The 25,700-nt window shown below is 33.8% G+C and overlaps 1 protein-coding gene across 1 annotated transcript in view; it reads right to left on the bottom strand.

Moving 5' to 3' along the window:
• The window catches only part of LOC123681136 (protein PF14_0175-like), a 97,732-nt gene that overhangs the window by 10,935 nt on the left and 61,097 nt on the right, over positions 1–25,700 (bottom strand). The window contains exon 3 of the mRNA XM_045619355.1: positions 2,947–3,005. Coding sequence (XP_045475311.1) covers positions 2,947–3,005 — 59 coding nt within the window. The remainder of the gene's footprint in view (positions 1–2,946; positions 3,006–25,700) is intronic.

Here is a 25,700-nt window from a genome sequence, read left to right as displayed (position 1 = left end):
CGAAACATTTTATACCGATAGTACCTTCTAAATACGAGAATCCATCAACAGAGTATAATGACTATCTACCGTCTCAGATCAATTATGATACATACCACTAGGCACTTTTACCTTTTTCTGCTGCACTTTGCGGTTGGCAGTTTAAATCAACACGTTTTTGATACCTAAGTATCTGTGATGAAAGTGTTGTTTTTAATGAAATTAGGTATGCGGTCGAGTTGAAAATTTCCAAATGTAAGAGCTGGTAAACCGACATTTCCTTCCACAAGTGCACGTTATAAGAGAACCGTTCAAGGATTATGGAATTCGAGAAGTGTTTTATTGTTCATTCATTTCGAAATGTTGAGAGGAGATCAAATTTGAATTTAATGCCCGTTAATTTTCATAAATCTATTCGAAATTATGGTTTAGTTCAATAAGTGTGCATATTTTCCTTCTTTCAAGATAACTTTCAACTACTGAATGCACAATTGCATCACGAACTTTAAATATCAACAGGTTATGATTTGACGAGTTGAGTCAATTGAAGTGATGTTGAAAAACTACTTATTATTTAATATTTCGAGTAATTCGAAAGTAAGTGAATGTATGTCAATTTATTTCAACTGTTGGGATTTTCTAATTCCACTATATTCGTTCAAAGATCTTAATTGAAAACTTCAAATACCATATTGGAATAAAATGAGATTCTATTGTGTGTAGAGAAAGATGAAGAATTTGTATTCATTGAATGACAGTGAATTCTCAAAGGATCATCAAAAATCACAATAGACTTATATAAGATCCATGAGAAATTAACCCAATTATAACTTCGATGATTGTGATGTTCAAATTATAGAAAGTAATGATGGGGTGTTTGTGAAGTAACACTACTGTCAAAATATCAATTAGTTTTTATATTCGAATACAGTATATTTCCTTTCAGTATTTCCGAAGATAAAAATGACTAAATATCGTGGTTTCATTTTAGTTTCCGAATGTTCGAAAAATTATTTGATTTATTTTTCTCAATACTGAGATCGCTCATACGGTGGAACTTTGAAGTTTAATTTGAAATTATCCGATTTCTATGATTTGGATTAAAGCTTTCTCATACTCAAAATGAGGGGTTTTCAGGTGAAAGAACACAAATGAAATTATAATTATTATTATAATTCTGAGAACACTATTTTAAAATGGTCTTTGGATAACTCTATAACCAAAATATAGAAGAGTTAGTTCTTTTCAATCTGAAATGGCTTTTCTATTGACAGAACTTGAAAAAGTATTGAATTAATGAACTCATAAAAATTAATTTTGTTGAGATTATTCGAGTAAATAACCAAAGTATGTCAATTCAGTATATTCAGCGTTGAAAGTGAAAAGCAAGTAGTTAATAATCTTTTGCCGGTAACTCAATGAATATAGTTGTTTTGCCATAATTAATTTAGTTTCTCCTGAATGTTTATTACAGTGATATTTTTCTATGGAATCATGCATAGAATAGAAATGCCCAATGGAACTTTATTAACTATAAATTATTTGCCCATAATAATAGCTTCATACATAAAATTCTTCCATTTTCTTGTGTGTTGTATTCAGATAGGAGGATTAAGTAATGAAAATTATATGATAATATTTCAGGCAATCATGTGATGTCTTTTGTTCCCGATTTTACCGAAGATAGAGCACTTCTTTTCTGGGTTACGATTTCGAAATTTCTACGCTCAAAATTAATTTTGACGTAATTTGTTTGGGGTACCCTGTTTGGCTGTATATGGTGTCAAACGAGTTTAACTTTTCCAGAGACAGGGTTTACGTTGACAAGGCGTATAATTGTCAAATATCTATACCAAATTTCACTAAATTCGAACTACTAAGATGCAAATATTGAGTTTCACGTTTACTTATGAAAGCGAGTAAACTGCTCGGAAGATAATATTTAGAGATTCACGGCTTGACTTGATTTTCAAGCTACTTGGCTTGAGCCCAGTATTTATTTATCAAGTACTTGAATCGAATCAAGCTACTTGATTTTTAGTCGTTTTATTGTGTAGTGTCACATCCATAAAAAAATGATGAAATGAGAAGGAACCTTATTGTACAACAAACCGGAAATACCAACTTTTTTGAAATAGAAACATAAATAAAATCACTATAAATCATAACATAATAAAAAATGAAGTTTCTTAATATTGAGAAACCTCCAGGCTTTGTTTGATTTTTTAAAATTCCATCCAGGATCTGAGACACATGACGCATCTTATAGATTTGTCGCCTAACCTATTGCGGGTTTCTGTAACTGTGAGACCAATTATGGAAAATTATCTTTCAACAGGAGCTGAAGATGCTCGCGTTGATAAAAAATCCTAGGTCATTTTAGCCAAGTGACTAATAAAGTCACACTGACGAATGCTTCAGTCTCTCGGCGCTCGAAGAATCCCCTTATTTAGTCTAAGCGCGCACGAGATGGCAAAAATATATGCCGTGCGACGAGTGCATATCAAGCTTAAGTCATATCAAGTAGCTTGATATCAAGTCAAGCAATAAATACCTAAAATCAAGTCATCAAGCTCAAGACTGTAATTTTTCACGAGCTTGATTTTCAAGTCAAGTAGTTGGTTAAAATGTCAAGCTACTTCGCTTGATAAATCCCTAATAATAATGCTACAAGATAACACCTACAATAGTGTACTTAGGAGCGCTGATTTTCCAAATGCAAAGGACGTGAAAGCATATTGCCACGCCATTTGGTAGAGTTTTTTTGTTTGTTTTTGTTACATTGTTTTCCTTCACTAAATTATTCCTCCATCAGATTGAAGCACTCAATGCTAATCGATAGTGGTCGATAAGTGAGAGTTATTACATATTACGTTTGCTGGAATATACCAAGCCAATTAAGTATAAAATCCATTAGGCCTTGCGAATTATTTGTAGTGAATATCTGTGATTATACGTTTTACTCACCCCGGGTTCAAGTGATGCCACAAATAAACCAGTTGAGATGATGTAGAGCCATATTAAACCTGAAAAAAAAATTATTCATTACCAACATACATCCAACGACACTAATGATAATATATTTTTATTTCATGAAAGTATTCGAAACGTTCCATATGAGTGTCATTCTAGATGAAATAATCAATAACCGGTCAAACAATAGGATATTTAGTATGTCAACATCAACGAAGATCGGGTGTTCAACCAATAAAGCGTGAGAAAATTATTCACGACAAATATATCGCCAAGTCATCAGCGTAGATTATTAAAGGTATTTATGATTCGATGCCCATAGATAAACTATTCAGGATATAGCTTTCTTTCATTGTTCTTTCGATTAGGTAATTTTGGTTATTTGTCCGGTTTATTTCTTTCATTTCTTATCGTAAATAACAAATAATCGGCAATATATAGGGTTTTCCAACCATAAGGATTATACAATTTAAAATGGTGAGCATGGCAACATTGGGTAATTTTTGTGACATTTCTTATGTCATTTGCGTTTAGTAGGTTATGTTATTCAATATTGGGAACTTGGAAAGCCACGCTTCGACAACGTTTAGATTTTTGAATTGCTTTATCAAAATCAGTGCTCATTTGTGATTACTGAGAGAAATTGAAGAATGCAGCTCATTTTTGATTCAAGGGTAACGCAAAAAAAAAACAGAAGCAGAATTTGGATTGACCAGAATCCACTCGGAACTGAGACCCCATTAAATCCAGATAAAGTGTGGTGTGCAATTCATACTGACGGAGTAATGATCCATGTTTTTTTGAAGAAAATAGTCGAAAAGTAACAATGAATGGATAACGATTCAGAATCATGTTCAATATTTTTTCTTGCTGTTGTTGAGAAGAACCTGAAAGTTGATTTTAACAAGACGGTGCCATCTGCCACACATTATTTATCCATTGAAAACAAATTTGGTGATGAAATTATCTCAAGAAATGGGGCAGTACCTACTTAAGTCTTCCTTCCAGGTCTTACGATTTAATATGTTGTGATTTATTTCTTTAGGGATATGTAGATATATTGAGTCACAAGTTTATGCAACAATGTACAAATGAGCAATTAATAGTTGAAATTGAACGTACTATTGATTAAATACAACTAAATTTATGTGTTAAAATTTTGGAAAATTGTGTTGATAAAATGCAGTATGAACAGAGAAGTTATGGTGGTCATTTTGAATGATGTTTTTTCCTTACATAATGGTATAATGTAATCTTTCAAATAAAAAAAATTGAGGCTCAATGAATAATTTATATTTTATTTTTAAATTGTATGATCGGTAATACTTATTCAACTCGAATTGAGTTACTTGGAAAACCCATTTTCGAGCAACACTGCTCTAGAAAATCGATAAATAATTCAATTCAATTCATTCATCAAAAATTGTTCACAATACTTATACAAAACCAACTTATAACTAATTTGGCAGATAAGTGCAGAATAAACAAGCTTGTATACCACAATCTCTGTAAAAACTGAAAGATGAAATTATCCCTGAATATTTCATTCTTCTGCTCTAAATTCAATATCAACAATGAAAAGAAGGAAATCAACATTTGCCCTATGATGTAAATGGTATACCCTCTTCCAAAGCAGTACAATGTATGATTTTAGATCATGTCTATTTTTTTTACTTCTCAAATTGAATGTCTCCTTTATTTCAGTAATAAGTAAGCTTGAAAATTCATTACCGTAACAAAAGTAACTTCTCTGTGTTTTCCGTTTGTTGAATTTTTGGACTATAATGTTTCTATTTTGAACCTGCCTAAGAAGGCAGGTTCATCCTTGTTAACAAAAAACTTGTTTGCCTTGCCAACAAAAAATTTTGTTTAGCATGCTTTTTTAACAATAAATCATGCTGAACACATTTTTTTGTTTTAATTTTAATTTGATATAATAGGATTTCATAGGTGTTGAGTTGTTGGATTGTTAGTTCTTCTGTTTCTATAAACAACAAATTAGATGAAATTCTTCCCAATATTTTTGTTCCTTCAATGGCTCAATCACCTTATTCACTATCCTCAAACGCTGGAATCTACCCTTCAAATAATCTTCAATTAGTTTCAGACCATTTTCTCTGATACCGAGGTTTTTTAATCTTATCAAAAGAAGAGTGTGATCTTTCGTATCGAAAGCCTTCGCAAAATCCGAACATACTGCCAAATGTTTATCGCTTCTGGTTCATAGAATGTAAGAGTTCAATGAGTTCTTGTATTGCATCTGTTGTTGAAATGTTCTCTCTGAAGCCAAACTGTCTATTTCCTATGAGTTTGAATTTAGTAAGAAAGGAACTGAATATAGACTTCAAAAATATTTAGAAATTAGGTACAGTCGTTCCATAGAACAAACGCGCGATAAAAAGCCCCTCAAATTTAAAACAAATCATCTGTAAAGTTCGCGAAAATGTAACGCTCATAAACTGAGATAATTTCCATATTCTTCACGGCTTGTTGTCGTTTTAACATTCTTGCAAATTATACAACTCGAATTAATCTGTTCAAGAATGCGATAATAGATGGTGATTATAGTGATTCGTTGTCGAATTACGAAAAAAAGAGTATTATGTATTGGAATGGAAAGTTACTTTTGCAGATCTTTCAATCGATTTAACTGGTTCATCTGAAATTTCGAGAACATATATTATTTGTAAATTCTTTCACGGAGCAAGAAATGCATGTATCCATATCTCTGAATCTTCAAACTCAGTAACCTAGGATTTGTTACACCCACCGAGAATTATTTATTCTGATTTCTTCAGTTAATGTTATTATGTTGATGGTGTTCATCTATATGACTTCTTCAGAGAGAATGCGCATTCCTCGACTTTTGCCCTTCATGTTTAGTTATGTCAACCGGATTTACATGTCATTAATGAGTACATCACGCTCGTGGGAATAATCTTGATATTTTATGGCTTTTGGTCACAATATAAAAGAGGAATAAATTTTTATATATATTCCTTGAGTTTTATTAACAGAAATATTATAAAGAATTATAAACACTATCAAAACTTTTCGATAGTATTAATACATAATTGGCAATTCTGAAAGAATACCGTGAATAATAGATTGCCTGCAGCGAACATGGATTCATGTTGCATTTTCTGGTTATCAACTTTCTGTGAAGAAAAAACAGAATTAGAAGGTATGTCCACAAGCAACAGTTTCTCTCTCAAGAGTTGCTGATGTTCGACGCTGAATATTTTTCAGGATCATACAAACCCCGATATTTCACAATAGTGCACGGAATTTTGAAAAATGTGTTTTTTCGATGGTATAGAAAATCGTTCTCGTCTTTAGCTCAGAAGATTTGTCATCTTTTCTGGGCAATCCCGTAGGCATAAATACATGTATTTTCTTATCAGTTTCAAAATATTCATTTCATGTTCTTTAACAATTGTGAAAAAAGGCGTTTTATGGGTTTTTTCTATGGTAAAACCAGATTATCCGACTCTCGTCCACTTGAGTTACTAGTATATTCACAAGATTTTGTTATCGATATCTAATAAATAACCTAATATCAATGCAACTTTGTACCGGGTGGGCCAAATTATACACTTTTGAATGAGAAGTAGTATTTCTATACTAGATAGATGAAAACTGATGTTGGAGTCTGGGGGCCAATTTTCATGAGAAACTCATTGGCGAAAACCGCAACTCCATAGCTATCACAGTTACATAACTAGTTACAGGGTGTTTTCCGAAAATGTTCATTTTCGAAATTTTGCTGTGATTTTTCTTGCGTTGGAAATTTTTTATTTCTGTGAAAACATTTTACGTAGAATTCAATGACGTTAATTGCATTCTCCGCAAATTGATATTTTATGGGATATCCCTATGCAATTTTTTTTCAAATGAAACACTCCGTATTTCGAAAGAAATGAAAATTACTTTCCGAAAATATAGCATAAATACTTGACATTTGTCTGAAATCCCAACAGGTGGCCGGCTAGGTCCCTTACCTAACGTCTATGGACTTTAACTTTTGGGGAAGATTAAAAGATATAATCTTTTCCATAGACATTAGGTCAGGCAACCTAGCCGGCCACCTGCTGGGACTTCGAACATGACTTCAGAAAAATATTAAGTATGCTTTATTTTTTAAATGGTAATTTCCATCTCTATCGAATATGTAGAAATATACGGGGTGTCCTGTTTGATAGGAAAAGTTCATAGCGATATCTCATGAAATATCAGTTTGCGGAAAATTCAATCAACGTCATCGAATTCCACGTAAAAATGCCTTAAGAATGTTTCAAAGAAATGAATAACTTTTAACAGAAAAAAATTTACAGCAATATTTCGAAAACGAATATTTTCGAAAAACACCTTATTACCAGGTATATAAGGGTAATTAAATATGGATGTTTATATTCTTAATTTACCATCAACGTCTTCTTTATCATTGAATATTCGGCCCATGAAGAGCAAAGAGAAAATGTTTCAGATATTTTGAGATTTTGAAGCCTTGGGCGATTCAAAAACCATCGGGCCAAAGGCCTTCCATTTTGAAAGTCGTCTCTCTCGATCTATAAACATCCACTTAATGTCCTAGGAATATAAATACCTAACTATAATATTTAATTTTTTCATAGTCTTCTTTATATTTATGTCTCTTCAGCATGTTTTTCATGATTCAAGGTAATTTCTTCTTTTTTATTGCCGGTCTCTAGTGTTCTTGGATTATTATTAATTTCGATATAATATGGCTTAAATGTGCCTTGAAGGTAAAATAAGCATTCAATCAAATTTTACAATTGTCTTTATCACATTAATTGCCACCTTGATTTCCATTCGTTCTTTTATTCCTGATTAGAATTTTTCTGTAATTTTCACCTCATCCTTCAATAGGGTAGTAAAATATGGGAAAAACTTCATATCAATTTATATCTAGAAATTCACCTCTGGAATTTCAAAACCCATTATTGAAATGAACCTTCAAAAATCTTCGATTTTTATGTGTAGGAACACGATCAAGAAAAATGTTCGTTAATTACAAAAATACGAATCCAATTGAATTAAATTCTTTGACAAAAAAGTCTTTGACTCTGATAATATGAATAAAATCTGTTATTTTTTCGAGAATGATGCTGACGTTTCATCCAAGTGAACCTTTTTTCTTCAAACACTTTAAGAGGATCTTAGTCTTGACTAAAAATCAATCAATAATTAGGAGTAATACCATGAACGTCATTCTATTATCTCCAGCACCGGTGAAAAGAAGTATCTATACTTTTTTCATCACAAAATTATAAGGCTCATCCAGAACTCCAGCATACCAAATTTTCTGAATTTTATTTGTATATACCAAATTTTGACCAAATAATGACAAATATATAAGTGGGATCCGAATTCTTAACACCCAACTGAATGATACGCTACTGACTTGACTATACGAAAACTACGCGATCGATCCTAAAACGGTGGACAATGCAGTTTTTATTGATATAGGGAGACGTAAAACTGAGACTGGAGTACGATACATACGAACGAGGGTGGTATTCGACGTTAGAGAATAGACGGTCATAGTTAGAATTCGACGTGATAGACGCATATGATTCGACGTAAAATATATTAGACGCAGCTAGTTAGATAATTCGACGTTAGATATAGACGGATCTACTCGAATAATCAGACAATAGACGAAAGTTCAGTGGCTGTACATTCAATTGAAGTACATAGTGTAAATAAACAATAATTAAGTACCGGCGGCCTTTTTATATAAACCCCTAGACAACGATATAAAAACCATACAAATAGGCTATTTGAAGTCACGGCTAAGATGCTCCAATTACTCAGTGGACCAGTGGTACATTACAGGACCTTGAAAACGCACATCTCCCAGGAAGCCGCACCCCACTGAGGAGACCTTCACAATGAATAGACTTTAAGGTCTAGAAGAAGAAGAAAAATTAAAACGGGGCAGTTTCCAAAGTTTTTATTGTCAACCCTCAGCTATGTTATTCATGCACTTATTCGGATTGTGCATAATTTCTTTCATTCGAAATAACATTAATTTTTAGTTATTTATGATTCAATTTTCATCTGTTCCACTTATATGTAAATGATGTGTAGATGTATATGTATATTATATTGATATCATAAGAATTTGAATGAATCGTTATTAATCTTCTTGTGTACATACAATCAAACGATTGGGATGAAATCTGAAAATTTGTTTTGTGAAAGCATTGTTTTGACTGGTAACATTTTCCTTCAATGGCCGATGTCCTGTCATTGCTGAAATAAGTGAACTAAAGCGTTGAATATGATAAGTATATATTTGTCTTCATCATCACCCAACTCGATTACGTCAAGAACCAAATTTAACACTTCACACCGGAACAAGGTCAAAGAAAAACCTTTAAACTTCTTAGACAACATAAATCTCATTTCCCCATCGGGCCAACCGACGAAATTTCCCAACAATAAATCCACCAACGAAAGAAGTTCACGCTTGGATCTTCTTCGAAGATAAAGTCCACGCTTCGATCACCAGATAAAACAAGATCCCTTAGAGATCGAAATTAGGTTTAATTTCCTGCCTCTGACCTTTGAAGCGGCCTGACTTGCGAAAGTCAGCCATCATCGTCATTGGACTTGCTGCATTGCTTGCATCGAGAAACAGTGGCGTAGAAGAGGCGGGGGGCTAGAAAAAAAGATCTTCCAAGACCGAAGAAAGAGGTAACAAATGGACCCCGACAATTTTATTCTGTTATACTTCTAAATTGGCTGATAAAATAAGCAGAACATAGAAATTCAATAGTAGCCAATGTGGCTGGAAACAAAGAGAACTACCCCCAAATTATATAAAAAAACATATAAAGTATCAGATTAAAATCATTAGTATTCCAGTCATCATATCATTCCCTACACTCCCTCATTTTCATATGTTTTTACAGAAGCGTATTTCTTTTTTTTCTTGAGAGGAAAAATCGAAAAAAAATTTTGACGACAATGTTTACTCATATCTGTTATTTGATAAAGAAAGGTTTGATAACGAAGTTTGAAGCAAAAATTACTCGAAATAATAGTATTTTATTGATTACCGATTCGAGTGTTCTATCCTCATACAGGGTGTTCCTGAATTGGAGGTACGAAGAAATATTTTATTTATTTTATTTTATTTATTTTATTTAATGAGACATTTCTTGAATAATTTTAAGAATAAAAAGTCCTATACATAGGCCCGCAATGGCTTTGTTTTCGAGATACAGGGTGCTTCTTATAATCCTACTTTTTTGTGATGCTTATAACAGTTTATCGAATTTTATTAATAATCTCTACATATTGGGTTAATGAGTATCAAAGCTTATAATTAATTTCATTCATCACAGCTTACTGAATTTTTCTGTGGATTACTGAAGAATTGTTTGACAAGAACCAACAAGAAACCAAAAAGGAAAAATACTGGACCACAGATGCTTTTAACAACTTTCTAACCTACCAGTGGTTCACCAATAAAAAGTTCTTGTGGAAAGATGCGAACACTCTTTCAGAAAACATCCTGTAGATTTGCATTCAAATTTGGCATATCACATACTGAAAACTTCAATCTGGAATATCAATACCAAATTTAAATTGAATATCTTGTGAAGGGAAGTTGCTATGAGAAAAAAACTTGAACTTTAACATCTGTATTTCGAAAACATCGTTTGCGAACCCATGTTATAGGACTTCATTTCTCAAAATGATCCGAAGAATCAATCATTTTCGTGTGTACCTTCAATTTGGGAACATCCTTTATAGTCAATTCAGAACTGATGTCTTCACAAATAAATTGCAATTTTGATGAAACACATTGAATTGTAAAAACAGTACAGCCGATTTTTCGATGCGATAATCCAGTTCAGTTCTTTAATAACTGTAGTATTAAAACTTTGTGATACAAAATACCGAAAACTGGTGTATACCGATGACGAATGCAAAAATCACAGATGACAAAACAAGGAGGCCGAAAAAGCGGGTAGATAAAAGAAGATAAAACATCTTGGACATAGACGTGCTAGTAGTGCACTAAGAGTAATCATTTTGAAAGCTTAACTCATAAATCGTAAAAAGTTCCGATATTTTGCTGTTGTATCGATTTTAAAGAAAAGTAAAAATATTATTGGTTCATATTATGGAAAAATTTTCGTTTTTCGTCTTTGAGAGAATTCTGAAACTTTATATTTTGGAAATTTTGAGGGGTAATTACCCCGAGCACCCCCACATTTCTACGCCCTTGCGTTTTTAACGCATCCACCAATTTTTTGGTACGCCACTGCCGAGAAAGAAGTGTACGAAGAACTGATTGTGAAGAATTGCGATATTTTGTCGTGAATCATCTTCAGGCGAGATCGAAATCGTGTGGTTGAATAAAGTTATCTAGACGCAACATTTTATTCGATAAGGCTGTGAAGTGGGGATTTGATGATTACTGCTATTAATTTGGTAATATACAGGAAACGTTCTGATACTTGAGCACGTCGTTGGGAAATTCGATTCAGAATCAGCTGTGTTAAATGCTTGGTTTAGTTGTTGAACTCTTATACGTTCCGTTGGAAAATTGTTTCAAGAATTATTTCTATTTGCTATTCTTAATATTAGGGCAAGATCCCAGGACAAAACATTCTTGACTTATTTTTCTGATCAATAATATGTGTTACATTGGGTACTATTTCATGTAAACTTAATCTGAAGGTGTGAATATAGCTTCTCGTTTTCGAGTCTCGGGACAATTAAGAGGTATTAGGTGATGAAGGTAAGTACATAAAAATATTTCTTATTTTTCTGAAATGATGAGAATATTAGTGCTACAATAATTAAAATTATCAACAATTGCTAATAGGTATTGCCAGATCTTTCCTGAGCTATAATTTCTATGATACGTTGTATACAGGGTGTTCAATCTCAGATACACGTCTGAATGATTTTGTTAAGGGGGACCTCTTTTGACGTATATTTGAGGCTTGATCGAGCAACCCTCTAAGGGGGTTGAGTGATCTCATTCGAAAGGTCTTGAAAGCCTCTTCACAACGATGTATGAAAAATGTAATTTCGAACAAGAACAACCTTTTTCGTCGAAAACCCTCTGGACTTCTTCTTGTGAGGATATCTCAAGTCCAAGATTTTTGTGACTGTGAAAATTTGGCTCGTCTGAGATGGAATACCGTGTATCAGTTACATATAAGTTAATTTTGTTCAGCGATTTTCTTAGGCAATCATTTCTGTGTTCAATTTCAGTTAAATCAAAAACTGTATCTAAGTAGGCATACGTTATTATTTCATGAACACTAAAGTGTCAGGCAGGAAACACAGCCTGTTGAATCTGACTGAAAATATCAGTTATCAATTTTTAATGATATTCTAATATCTATACTAATATAAAAATCGGAATATAAGAAAATGTAGCAATTCTTTTATGCATCTTCAGCACTTAGGTCATGGCTCTATTTATTAGTATAGTTATAGTTCATAGAATAGTTAATACAAATATTACTCAATACGATACATTTTGTCAATCAGAAAATAAGGCCTATTATGTACCTAATTATTCATTTTTGATTTTTCTATAACTCCTTTACAATCAAAAATTTTTTCATCTACTAAATTGATTTTTTTTTTAATAATTCACTCCAGACCTCAAATCAGTTGTACAAAACTATCACAGAGGCCTTCAAATAACAAACTATAACAAGTATGAAAATATAAAAATTAACAACGAATTCGCAAATTATTCAAAAATTACCAGCTGTCATGTCATGAATATTTTCTCCATCACACAAATTGGGTTTGAAGTTTATATTGGGCTATAAAATATCCCTATGTAGGTGGGTCCATATTTCCATGGTTAACGAGGATGATTTGTCATTCTTTAATAGAAAATGACAAATTGAATTTACATATCAGACCACCAACCGATACAAAATTCATTAAGATTTCACACTTCTAAAATGTGCCCTCTGAAGTACTTACCTATTTCTTCTTCGAATGAACTCACGGAACTATTCAAATTCGCAAATTATTCAGAATTGAATAAAATCTATCGTTTCATGAATATTTTCGCCATCAAACTAATTCGTTTTGAAGTTAAAATTGGCCTATAAAATATCCTGATGTGGGTGTTTCCATGTCTTAATGATTAACGATGACAACTCACCATTTTTCAATTGAAAAAATGACAAATCGAACACATTAGACCACCATCCGATACAAAACTTTGTCACCCACGAAAAACGTGAGTAATTCGAGAAATATGGGAGTTTCAGAACGCCAAGGAGACTTCAAGCGAGGAACTCCTATGGGCTCTAGCGGTAAAATTATCAAGTCTTTTCCTTAGTTTCCTTATAATAAATATGGCAACAAAGAAAGATCTATCTGTTTACATATTTACTGTTCCTACTGAAAATATTTTTTTTTAACATTTGTTTTTTTCAGTTTCGCTAATTTTAAACCTTGTGAAATTTGGTTTTAATCTAAAGTTCAATATTCTGATATCACTTCATTGTTATAGGCGTAGCTATCAATATTTCATAGCAAGTTTGAAATTGATGACTAAAATAGCATCATGTAGGTATCTCACATCTCACATCTTTGGTATCTGTAATGATAATAAAAATAATGATTTATGATGAAAATATATGAAAACAACCCAAAAATTTTCAGTTTAAAAGTTTATTCTGAATTCTCCCCTTTTTTTCTATACGCAGTTTTCAAATTGTTATAGGTAAGCCCTAATCGTAGGTTCAACAATTTTATATTACTTCGTTTTCATAGCTATCGACATTCAACAGAAAAACATTGAGTCGTTAAAATTTCACACTTTCAAAGGTGTTTCCTGAATTATTTATACTTATAGTATTTATTTGTTCCTCGAATTAATTCATTAAACTGTTATCTAGTAATAAACTACAAATTCGCAAATTACTCAGAAAGTATCAGCTTTTATTCATGAATATTTTCGCAATCAAAGAAGTTCGTTTTTAATAAGTTTATATTGGCCCATAAAATATCCTGATGTAGGTAGGTGCTTCCATATCTACGATGACAATTCACCATTTTTCAATTCAAGAAATGACAAATCTAACACATCAGACCACCACTACAAAAACGTTCGTGCCCACGAAAATCTTGAATAATTAGAGAAAGACGGTTAAAGTTTCAGAACACCCAGGAGATTTCAACGAGCAATAAGGCGAGGAACCCCTACGGTCTCTAGCGGCCATACTTATGCTGGCATTCAAATTCTAAAGCTTTTGTCCTTACATTCTTTGTGATGAATTTGGTAAAAATGAAGAATCTATACTTGTTCACATGCCTAATTACCTATCTGTGAATGAGTTATTCACCTTTTTTTTCAGAATCACGATTTAAGAACATTTTTTCTTCTAATCGAAGATTCATCATTTCGATATCATTTCATTTTCATCTTCGATTAATACATCTCAAAAAAATATAAATTAAAAGTTGAGATTTGTTAATTTCAAAAGGTTCTCTCTGAATGTTTAATGAAATATTTGTTTTTCGAATGACATGGCTCCATAATTTCACTCCCTAGTCCAATCGATAGTCAGCTGTGTGGACTGCACACGATGAACCGAATTCAAAGCGAGGAAAAACACAACAGTCAGCTGGCAAGGTTATGGCATCAGTATTCTGGGATGCGCAAGGTATAATATTCATTGATTACCTGCAAAAGGGCCAGACCATCAACAGCGATTATTATATAGCGTTAGTGGATTGTTTAGAGGATGAAATCATTGAGAACGGCCCTATTTGAAAAAAAGTGCTGTTTCATCAAGACAATGCGCCGTGTCACAAATCAATGAAAACAATGGAAAAATTGCATGAACTTGACTTCGAATTGCTTTTTCATCCACCGTATTTGCCAGATCTGGCCCCCAGCGACTTTTCCTGTCCTCAGACCCCAAAATAATGCTCGCTGGAAAGAAATTTAGCGAAATTGAGAAGTTATTGCCGAAACTGAGGCCTATTTCGAAGCGAAAGACAAATCGTATTTCAAAAATGGTATCGAAAAGTTGGAAGATCGCTATAATCGCTGTATCGCCCTTGAATTGAATTATGTTGAATAAAACAATCAAATTTTGCCAAAAAAATGTGTTTTACTATGGTAGACCGGGAAATTTTCAATTGGCCTGTTAATTACAAAATTTCAGCAGGGTCGGATTTATTGTCACTGAAATATCAGGTTTTTTCGTTATTCTTCTTAAGTTTTTTAAGATTCTGATTAAGCTGATGAAATTTTGCGCGAATCTTGACATTATTATTCTTCAAGTATCTACTTTAAAAATCTCAGCTTGGTGGTTCTGAGTGTTCTGATGAAGTGATCATATTGGATCACGGAAACATGATGGTGAGATTTTTTTACAAATTCTTCTAGAATTAATTATGGTTTTAGTATTATGATCTACATGAAAATTCGCATGAAGCTCTGTATTAATATTGCACATCTAATTGCAAATTTTCGTTTTGATCAAATATGCAGTTTTAAATTGAACAGAAAACAACATTTTGACCGGCTATATTTGAGGAATCCTCGCAAATTTCGAGATCCTAAATTCAAAGAACAAGCTCTCGAAAAATGACAAATCAAACACATCAGACCACCATCCGCTACAAAACCTTTGTCGCCCACGAAAAACGTGAATAGACCGTCAAAGTTTCAGAACGCCCAGGAGACTTCAACGAGCGATAAGGTGAGGAACCCCCACAAGTGCCAAATACCGATCACCTTCTCTGTGCGTCAAGCTATTATTACACGCGCGGCATCTTTCATTTATGGCTCAATCGAAACGTGACATAAATTACCGACCTGTCTCCTCTCCGACTAAAATCTAGAAATCGGGAGAATTTGAAGCGAAAGCGGAATTCGATTATTACGCGAACGTTTTGTGTGTTGTGTGGGGTCACTCTCGTTAAAATTGGAAAGGTCAGAGTGCGAGGTTGTTCAGGAAATTGAGAAATGGACTAGATTATACTTGTTTCTCTTAATGTTTCGTGTCCAAATGAAGCGGAGTATTATTTCGATGTCGTTCGACGATTATATTGAAGGCTTATGTAAGATCATGACGTTTTGTCGGCGGTGTGTTATTATAAAATAAATATCGCTAAGAGTGTTATGGAAGTGAAAATAATGTTGAAAAGCTTTCGGAGTAGGTATATTGTGGAGACTGGACACTACAAAATGCTAAAATGTTTTTTTTTCCAGGCGGATTCAATCAAATGAATAAATTCAATTGAATATAATATTAATTTTTTAGCACTCATTACAGAACCCAACGCTAAATAATTTTGTCACAATTATTGTGATTTTCGAATTTTGAGCTGGAAATGGTCTCAAACGATAAGGTTCGACTCACTAATGACGAATCTGTCCTCAAATCAGATTCTGTCTATCAGACCTTCACGAGAATCATCGAATTAACTGAAGGACCTAGTAACATGACATTATCAGGATATGTTCAGAACATGAATGCCAAAGTTGAGTCAGATAATGGGCAGTTTTGGATATATTTAGATTCATAGCTTCACATGAATTGATTTCCCAAACATGCTCTATGGGTGAGAGATCGGAGGATCTGGGCGGCCATAGCAAAAGATTCACATGGGTTGCTTCAAAAAAAAATTAAACCAACTCTGGCAACATGTGGTCGGGCATTATCTTGCTGGAATATTGGATTCTCGAGACGATAAGTTAAAGCAGAACAGATGGCACCTTTTTTTCTTGAAGGTAACGCAGCGCTGTCATGTTACCTCAAATAAAGACTAAAGGTAACCTACTCACATGTGCAATAGCACCCCATACCATAATACCTACTGTCCAGTGTACATGACGCTCAACATCAAATTGGGGTTCACGTCTTTTTCCCCGACGTCGTCTAACCTTTCTTCGGTTATCATGTGAACCCAAGGAGAATCGAGATTCATCAGGAAAGACGGCCTGATGCCATTCCACATTCCAATGTTGACATTCTCTGCGCCACTGTAATCGTTGCCGGCGATGCTCAACCATCAGAGATAACACAAGGTGGGGTCGATAATGCTGCAGTCCAAACCACCTTATCCGGCGGTAAAACGTTTAGACAGTTACATGATGGCCTTGTTCTCCTAACCACCCATCAGCCAAAGATCAAGTTGTTGCAAATCAGTCTCTAATGGCCATGGCGATTACTCGAAATGACAACTCCGCCTCCCGTAGACCAATAATTCGACCCCTTTCAAATTCACTTAGCTGGTGATAAATTCCGCGTACACGGGCTCTAGGCATTTCAATAACAAATAAACATCGACTTTGGATCTCCTCAAATTTAGGTAACAAAAATAAAACTATAAAAAAAATTATCAAAATAAAAATTGAAATTTAAACAGCTCCTTCTGGGTTTTGCAGTTTCTTTGTCAGTTAGTATATCTTCATATCATCATAACCTAACAATTGACTAAATAATCGCAAGTAAAATTTCCTTTTAAATTCAAATTCACATAGTCACATTCAAGTATTCCAAAGTTAAAATTTTTCAATTTTTTTTCTGCAGAAATATTGGTTTTTGTTTCCGAAAGTGGATTCAACCTCGCTAGTAATATCTCCATTAGAGCATAATTTTTTCCCTGGAGCATTCTTTTGAGATTTGCAAAAAGCCAGTAAATAGTGTAGGGCCAGATCTGGAGAATACCCGAGTCGAAATTTAAGTCCTAATCAGGACCTGCTAAGGAGCTAGGTGGTCAATCAGTTGGAAGCGGAATTAGATTATGTTTTCATTGATTTGTGACAAGGTGAAAGATAATTTTTTACTTTAGCATTAGTTTTTCTTAATGTCTGCACTTAATCGATATAATAAAGTTTTGTGATATTTACTGTTGATGATATCACCAATGTAACCAATGTACAATATACCATGCACTTCCCAAAATATGGATGCCATAACTTTGCCAGCTAATTTTCGAGATTTTTGTCGCTTTGGAATCCTTTTATCGACTGCTTTCTACTCAATTATTGCTTTCTTTGACTCAGGAGTATAGTGATGAATCGTTGTTTCATACACTGTTACATATCATCATCACACAACAACATTTCGTACGACCTTCTTCCCTAATCAAATATGAGAGGGTTTGGGGTTGCCGTGCAGAAGAATGGTTATATGACTTTTATGTGAAAATTGACGGGTGAAAGCGATTTTCCAGATATTAAGTTTTCGACATGACAAGACTGTTTCCATTATCAATGTGACGCTGCATGAAGATCCTTCCTTTTTAAATTCACAGCTTTTCCTTTATTCCTAATTCCGTTATAAAATTTTACGTAACACCTTTCTCGTCCATCCTCCCTATACAATATCGTGTAGATTATAAACCTAACGAGCTGGCTTATTATCCATTATATTTTTTTCGTAACAAACTGCTCTCTTTTCACGCTCCAACAGTGACGAACTGCCTTAACAGTCAATACAAGAAGTTATTCACACTTCTCCCCTCCTTGAAGTGAAAATAAACGATGGTTTAATATTGATAACTTTATTATAGTTTCAGAATTTTTTCGAAACACAAAGGTTAACGGCGTCGCTTATAATAGTTCTTGAATCTGACGTAATGGTTTGGACTACTACTGTAGAATGTCGTGAAGTAACTTGTATTCATTAGTTTCCTCATTTGGGTGTTGAACAAGTTTGTCGTAAAAAACGGTACTCAATACGGAAATCGAAACGAAGAAATATTTATGACATTTAAGACTATACAGAAGTTTAATGCATCAAGGATAACTTCAGATTTTAGAAGATTGGTTGATGATATTTGTGGAGAAAAAAGTTTCCAGGAAATTACTTCACCACTTTTTTGTACAAAAATCAATTACTTATATTTGATTGAGAGAATTTTATCTGTTTTAAGGTTATGAGAATATTTATGATTGAGTTATATTATTCTACATTCAACTGAAACAAAGAGGAAAGCACTGATGACAAGTCAAGAGCCTCGATCATTCATGCGCAAATTTCATCTATCGCGTTATTCTCCTTGAATATTTTATGATTTTCTTTGGTTCTGATGATTCCATCTACACAAAATTCTGTAGAAATCATGAAATCGTTATTCTTTATAGATACATAGATGCACACAAATCTCAACCTAATCAGATTGGTAATCTCGGAAATATTGGATATTTCCTTTTCAGTATTCTTCGTAAATTTTCTATGATTCTGTTAGTGTGATCAGCTTGAAATTTGACACAAATCTCGAAGTCATTTTTTTATATTAAGTACCACCCAGAATTGCAGGTCGGCAGCAGACAGAGTGAACATAGCAAGGATGATTGCCAACATCCAGACCGAATAGGCACTGAAAGAAGAAGAACACCCAGAATCTTAAATCCGTCGAATTTGTGGCCATTGTGGAAATTTTCTTTCGATATTGTTCTTCAATTTTTTATGATTCCGAAAATGTTATCAACATAAAAATTAGTACAAGTTTTTAAAATGCCATTTCACATAAAAATGCAGATCCTGAGTTTTACCATACAATTGGAGGAAAATACGAAGAAAACGAAGAAATCTTAAAGGTGCCTGAACCTGTTTTTGAACTTGAAGAGCATATTTTCATTGAACAACTTAGTCAAACAGTTAAAGACAACAACTAACTGACAAAGAAATTGCAAAAGCCAGAAGGATCTGTTCAAATTTAATTTCTTTTCTGGTAAAACATAGATAGTATAGCAAGGAGTAAATGATTGAATTTGGAGAAAAAAATCGTGAAGGATTTTCATGTCAACAATTTTTGTTACTTAAATATTGTAGTCATTTTTTGCAAACCAGCTGTTCGAGGAGATGATGATGTTCAGTTGTTGTTACAATGACTAGAGCACGTGTACGCGGAATTTATCGTCAGCTAAGTGAATTTGAAAGAGGTCGAATAATTGGTCTACGGCAGGCGGGGTTGTCATTTCGAGAAATCCCTAACTGTACGAACAGAAAACCAATTACCGTTATGAGATGTTGTCAAGCGTGGTTTGATAATGCCCATAATAAAGAAGAGTAGGCACCGGATGTCGAAGGGGCACAAATGAAGAGACTAATTTGCGATAACTTGATTTTTGGCTCATGAGTGGTTAGGACAACAAGGCCATCCTGTAACTTTCCGAACGGTTTACCGCCGGATAAAATCTTTTGTACTGCCGCATTATCGACCCCATCTTGTATTACTTCTGACGGTTGAGCATCGCCGGCAACAATTACAGTGGTGCAGAGAACGTCAACATTGGAATGTCGAATGGCATCAGGTCGTCTTTTCTGACGAATCTCGATTCTCCTTGGGTGCACATGATGGCCGAAGAAGGGTTAGACGACGACGGGGAGAAAGATGAGAACCTTAGTTTGATGCTGAGCGTTATGTACACCGGACAGTAGGCGTTATAGTATGGGGTGCTATTGCACATGCAAGTCTTTATTCGAGTTAACATGACAGCGCTGCGTTACCTTCAAGAAATAGTGGAGCCATATGTCCTTCCTCACCTTAACCAGCTCGAGAATCCAATATTCCAGCAAGATAATGCCCGACCTCATGTTGCCAGAGTTAGTAAAAACTAGCCATCATATTACAAGGCAAAATTTACGGAAAGCGAGGCCCAGGAAGAAGAAGAAACTCTTGGCTACAGAATCTTAGACAGTGGTTCTCCTTAACAACAACAGGACTCTTTCGTGCCAACGCAAATAAAGTGAAGATAGCCATGTTGGTCGCCAACATTCGTCGCGAATAGGCACCCCAAGAAGAAGAAGAAGAACCATCTTATTGCATCAATGCCGATCCGTGTTGGGGAGTGTATAGATAATCACGGTGGGCAAACACATTATTAACAAATTCATTAAAAAAAATGATGAACACTTCGTATTTTTCTCCAAATTTCAATCATTCACTCCTTGCTACATATAGGTACTATCAATGTTCTACCAAAAAATTTGAAATTTAAGCCTTCCTTCTGGGTGTTGCAGTTTCTCTGTCAGTTAGTATATTTATCTCAACTAATTACTGAATCTGCAGTTTTCAAATTAACAGGAACACAAAATTTGTAACGACTATATTCAAGGAAATCTTATTGGATTTTGCCTTTTTATGAACCTACCCTTCCAGTTTAAAGATTTTTTTGAGACCTTTAAAATGTTATCGTTTAAACAGATATGGACAGAATCGAATTTTGTACCGAATTGGTCATCAGTGAATCGAATGTTATGATTTGCGACCATTCCCGAATCAAAATAAAAAATGAGGAAATGATAGAGTGAAATTGCTATGACTACCTATGTTTGTTTCATGCCAATAACTCCCATAGATTCTGAGAAAAACTCTGGAAGATAGACGGACTGATTATTTTCATTAGATTTTCGGATTTTATACATTCCAAAATATTAACCATAAACTTCCATTTATATAAACTGAACTACGAAATCTAGTAATACCAACCCTAAATGATGAATTATTTGCATGTAAAATTTTTGTAAGATGAGTTGATCTTACCAACCTCACCTTTGGAAGTGGTCAGCTTCGCATTTCTTATTTTTGAGAATTTTCGCTTGGTAAGAATTTCTTTGAGACTCCACAAAGAACATACTATCACAAATCTCACGTTCCATAAACAGAGATGAATATTATTACATGAATAATTTAAATATTATCACGATTTCAGTTATGGCCATAACGCGTTATGTCCACGGTTTTGTTTCAGTTTTATGGCAATATTAGTATCTTTTAAATAACTTTTATCAGATGTCTGCCTAATTTCAAGCATACACATTCTACAACATAGTGAGTTGTTCATAATTTCGACACGATTTATTTGGACAAAGATTTTCAGATAGTCCATTGTATGATAATTTGGTAGCTATAATGTAGGATAACGATTTTCTAAATGGTTGAATTGGCTCTTTAGAGAAATGTGAATGTGTATTAGGATGAGTTGATTTCCTTTTATGGTCCGGCCAGATGCGGGAGTGTTGATGGAAAGATTGTTTCAAATTTATAATAACATTGAATAACATTTTTTTTTCGTCTTATTGACCTCACTACTTATTTCATTGGAAATTTAGTTAAAACGTGATGAATTTGTGAAACAGAAATGCATATATTATTTTATATCGCATAGTAGTTAGGAAGCAATTCACTCAATGGGCTGAACCACTAAAAAAACCTTTTTTCCATTTTTACCCTTTCTGTAAAAAGATTCGTTTTTTCTTGCGAAATAGGCTTCAACCTAGGCAATCTCTTCTTTATTGGAGCCAAATTTCTTTTCCTGGAGAATTCTTTTGAGGTCTCCAGAAAACCAGTAATCATTGACTGCTAAATCTGGAGAATGAACTGGGTAAGGCATTTGGAAGAGCAATTTGTTTAAGCTTCATTTATTCATCCTCGGATTTATTTTGGTGACAGAGATTTTTTCTTTAATTTGGCGACAATTTTTTTTAATTTCTGGTTTCAATCTGGATTTCATCTACTTATTATTATTCCACTTAAACAGCTCCAAACAGCGTTCGGAATCGACAATTCATTGTTGCTTCTGATCAACCGCGAGCAAGAGCGGCATTCATTTCGAAAAAAAAACATTTTCATGGATAAATGTTCATTCAAAATAGGGAATATACTGTCTTCTGATATCTTCAATTGATTGCTTTCTCAAGCAACTTCAATTTACGATTGATCAAAACCATATCGTGAACTTTTTTCATGTTTTCGGAAACAACTTCCGAATTCAGGCGGTTGTTCAATCACCTTTCAAGTCCCTACATAATATCTTTACCGTTGTGTCGATGGAGCAGAGTATGAATAACATTAATCAAGCCATTACTCTGCTTGCACCGTACTTTTTTTCCATAAAAAAGAATTAATCGATAACCGAAACTTATTTTTATCCATTTTCGGAACAACAATGAATATCTCGATCCAGAATCAACTCTATCGAATGATGTTGACTATTCTACAATCTAAAAACCGATATACAACCTACAGGTGCATGGTGACAAATCGCCAGAATTTTATTACTCTGTTGATAATTCAGTAGCATTATGTTTGAACAAATACACTTTTCTCACAAAGAGAATAAAAAAGGAATGAATAAAAAATGAATACCCTAGTTGAACTTGTTAAATTACAATTATTCTAAATTATTTGAATTGAATAACCTTCCTGATTTACTTCTTTCCATCTCAAGATGAATATAAATCTTAGGGACGTTATAAAGTTTAATATTTCAATATTTATATTGAAAAATCTTTGTCAAGTATTTCTCACTCATTCGAAATTCAAATTCGAAAATGTTTTTCTGGAATATTCAAAACGAGACTGCTAAGTCTAGGTAAGTGTTCGTCTTCACTTTTTAAATAAACAATATCATCATGTCACCCATTGACACTAACCTTAAATCTCTTGTTCAATAGGTGTAGACAGAACGTGTCGATAGTCTCGCTACGGTTTTGCTACGTGAGCTGAATCTATGTTTCTGGTTCAAGTGAAAGTGGTGAAGCTTGAAAAATTCCTCAAATCCACTCTTGGTGCCCGAGCAGTCTGCGCTGTTACGTAAATATTATTTTTATATCATCTCATCGATTTATCGACGATCGTTTTACATAATTTCTGGCGTCGGTATTCGATACGATTGGCCGGCTGAGCGAATATGAATAATCGCAGAAAACAGGATGGGGTTTCACCTCGAGTCGAAATTTGCATGCAAAAGGAGGAAAAAGTCCTTATCTCGATGACCGAGGTATCAGTTGACGAAATTCTAGATTTCTCCTGTGATGCATTCGGAGGAGGGAGGTCAATTCGTCGCAAAAAAGTTTTCTATTAAGAATGATTCATACTACTTGAAATTACTAGATTTGATGCGATTAGGTCGATTATAGGTGGCCTATCAGGACTACAACAAACTTGTTACAGTTCTATACTTCACCCTGCTTACAAATGTTCAGGTTTTAACAAGAAGGGGAATTTGAAGATTTGCCTTCAAATATAGAAATATAGAATATAAAAGTAGAAGAATGGTTTTGCAAGGTCGAAACCTAAAAAGATATACTATGTTGGAATCTTCCAGGGAAATATCACTATTAAAAGTTCCTTATAACTTTAATAGGGGAGAGGGAGGTACATGTGGACACGAAGCAGATGTGGACAATTCAAATTTACCGCTCGTTTGGCGAGGCTGTTAGTTCTTGCATATATGGGTGAATTAACCTACCACTATAGTAGTTCGTCCTCGACTTTGACTGCAAAAATCACGGCAGTTTTCTTTTGAGCGAAACTTGTATGTTTTCTGTAGAAATTTGTGGGGAAAACAGTGATTTCATATTTACCCAGCATTTTCAAACACATGAAGGTGTGAATTGCTGCATGATTCAAGAAAATGTTACTGAAAAGACATGTATAGAGGACTTAGAAGCAGTTTATTTCACTTATCCACTTCTACCCAGTAATATAAGTTGCTATGTCCGCATGTGCCCCCTGAAGAGGCACATGTTGACTAATAGCAGTAGTTATTATTTTCGCTTGTAACCGGAAAAAAATTCAAAGATAAAATATTTAAATTTCAGTATAAATGGCATAACTCATCATCTTAGTTAAAGGTGAAAATAATATATGAATGGAATCAATTTTCCACAGATAAAATTCCAAAAATATGAAAAATGTCCACATGTGCCTCCCTCTCCCTTACTGCGAGATCCAAAAAGTATCCGGATCTCAGTAAGACCATGTTCTCTCTCTACATCTACTCAATGGCTTCCTTAAGGGCAGTGTCGCCTTAGAAAGCACCCAATGAAAATACGGATATCAGAAATTGACGAGTGCAGATTCAATGGGGAGGAGAAAGAAACTCCTAATTAATCAAAAATTGCTTTGGGAGAGTTATTTGTTGGAGTGAGGAGGTAACCTCCATGAAGCTAGATATATACTGGAGTTCAATAAAACTTTGGAATTGGAAGGCGAGCAGTAGATGGTGCTGTGGTAAGACAAGCTCTAATTGGGGCATAATTGACCTTAAGAGCACGATACTCCTCAACAGCAGTAGAGCTGCTGAAGTATTTTTCTAACGTCAATTGCAAATCATTGATTTTATAGGTACGTCTGAGGCATTATAAGAGCTCATTTGTGAATATTGAGAGAAATTTAAGAAGAATTTATGATCGATATTATTTAATTAATTGACTCACTTTTCGTCGTATTGTTGAAAATTTCAAAGTGAATTTTCTTTGCACGATACAAGAATACCAGTACCAAATACTGAGCCTTACTTGGTCCACTTACAAATTTGTCTACAATACGATGATTTGATTCACTGAATAATTTCGTCTATGAATTCTTCTTAAATTTTCCTCAGTATTGAAGAATGAGCAGTGATAAAGCAATTTGACCATTTTTGAACGTTTTCGAAGCTTTTATCTTTTCATGATTAAATGGAAAGTCTGAAAAATCTAATTTACTAATCTGCCACAAATTTTGGCATACTTTATTTTTGGGATGAGGACAACCTAGGATCTGCACCTCAGGTATGGAATTATATAACTAGATGTGCGACTAAATGCATCTTTTTTGAAACACATAATAAATAAAAATATATAAAATAAATAATTGATTATTCTAGGATAAAAAGCTATAATTCCAAGTTTTGATATTTCAGTTGTATTAGCCTAAGAAATATAAATACATATTAGAGTATCAGATATAAGTATAATGAATAAGAA

Source organism: Harmonia axyridis, chromosome 5 (assembly GCF_914767665.1).
Source record: "Harmonia axyridis chromosome 5, icHarAxyr1.1, whole genome shotgun sequence".
NCBI classification, from domain to species: Eukaryota; Metazoa; Arthropoda; class Insecta; order Coleoptera; family Coccinellidae; genus Harmonia; species Harmonia axyridis.
The sequence above is the reverse complement of the archived record's forward strand: the minus strand, read 5'-3'. Positions and strand labels throughout refer to the sequence as shown.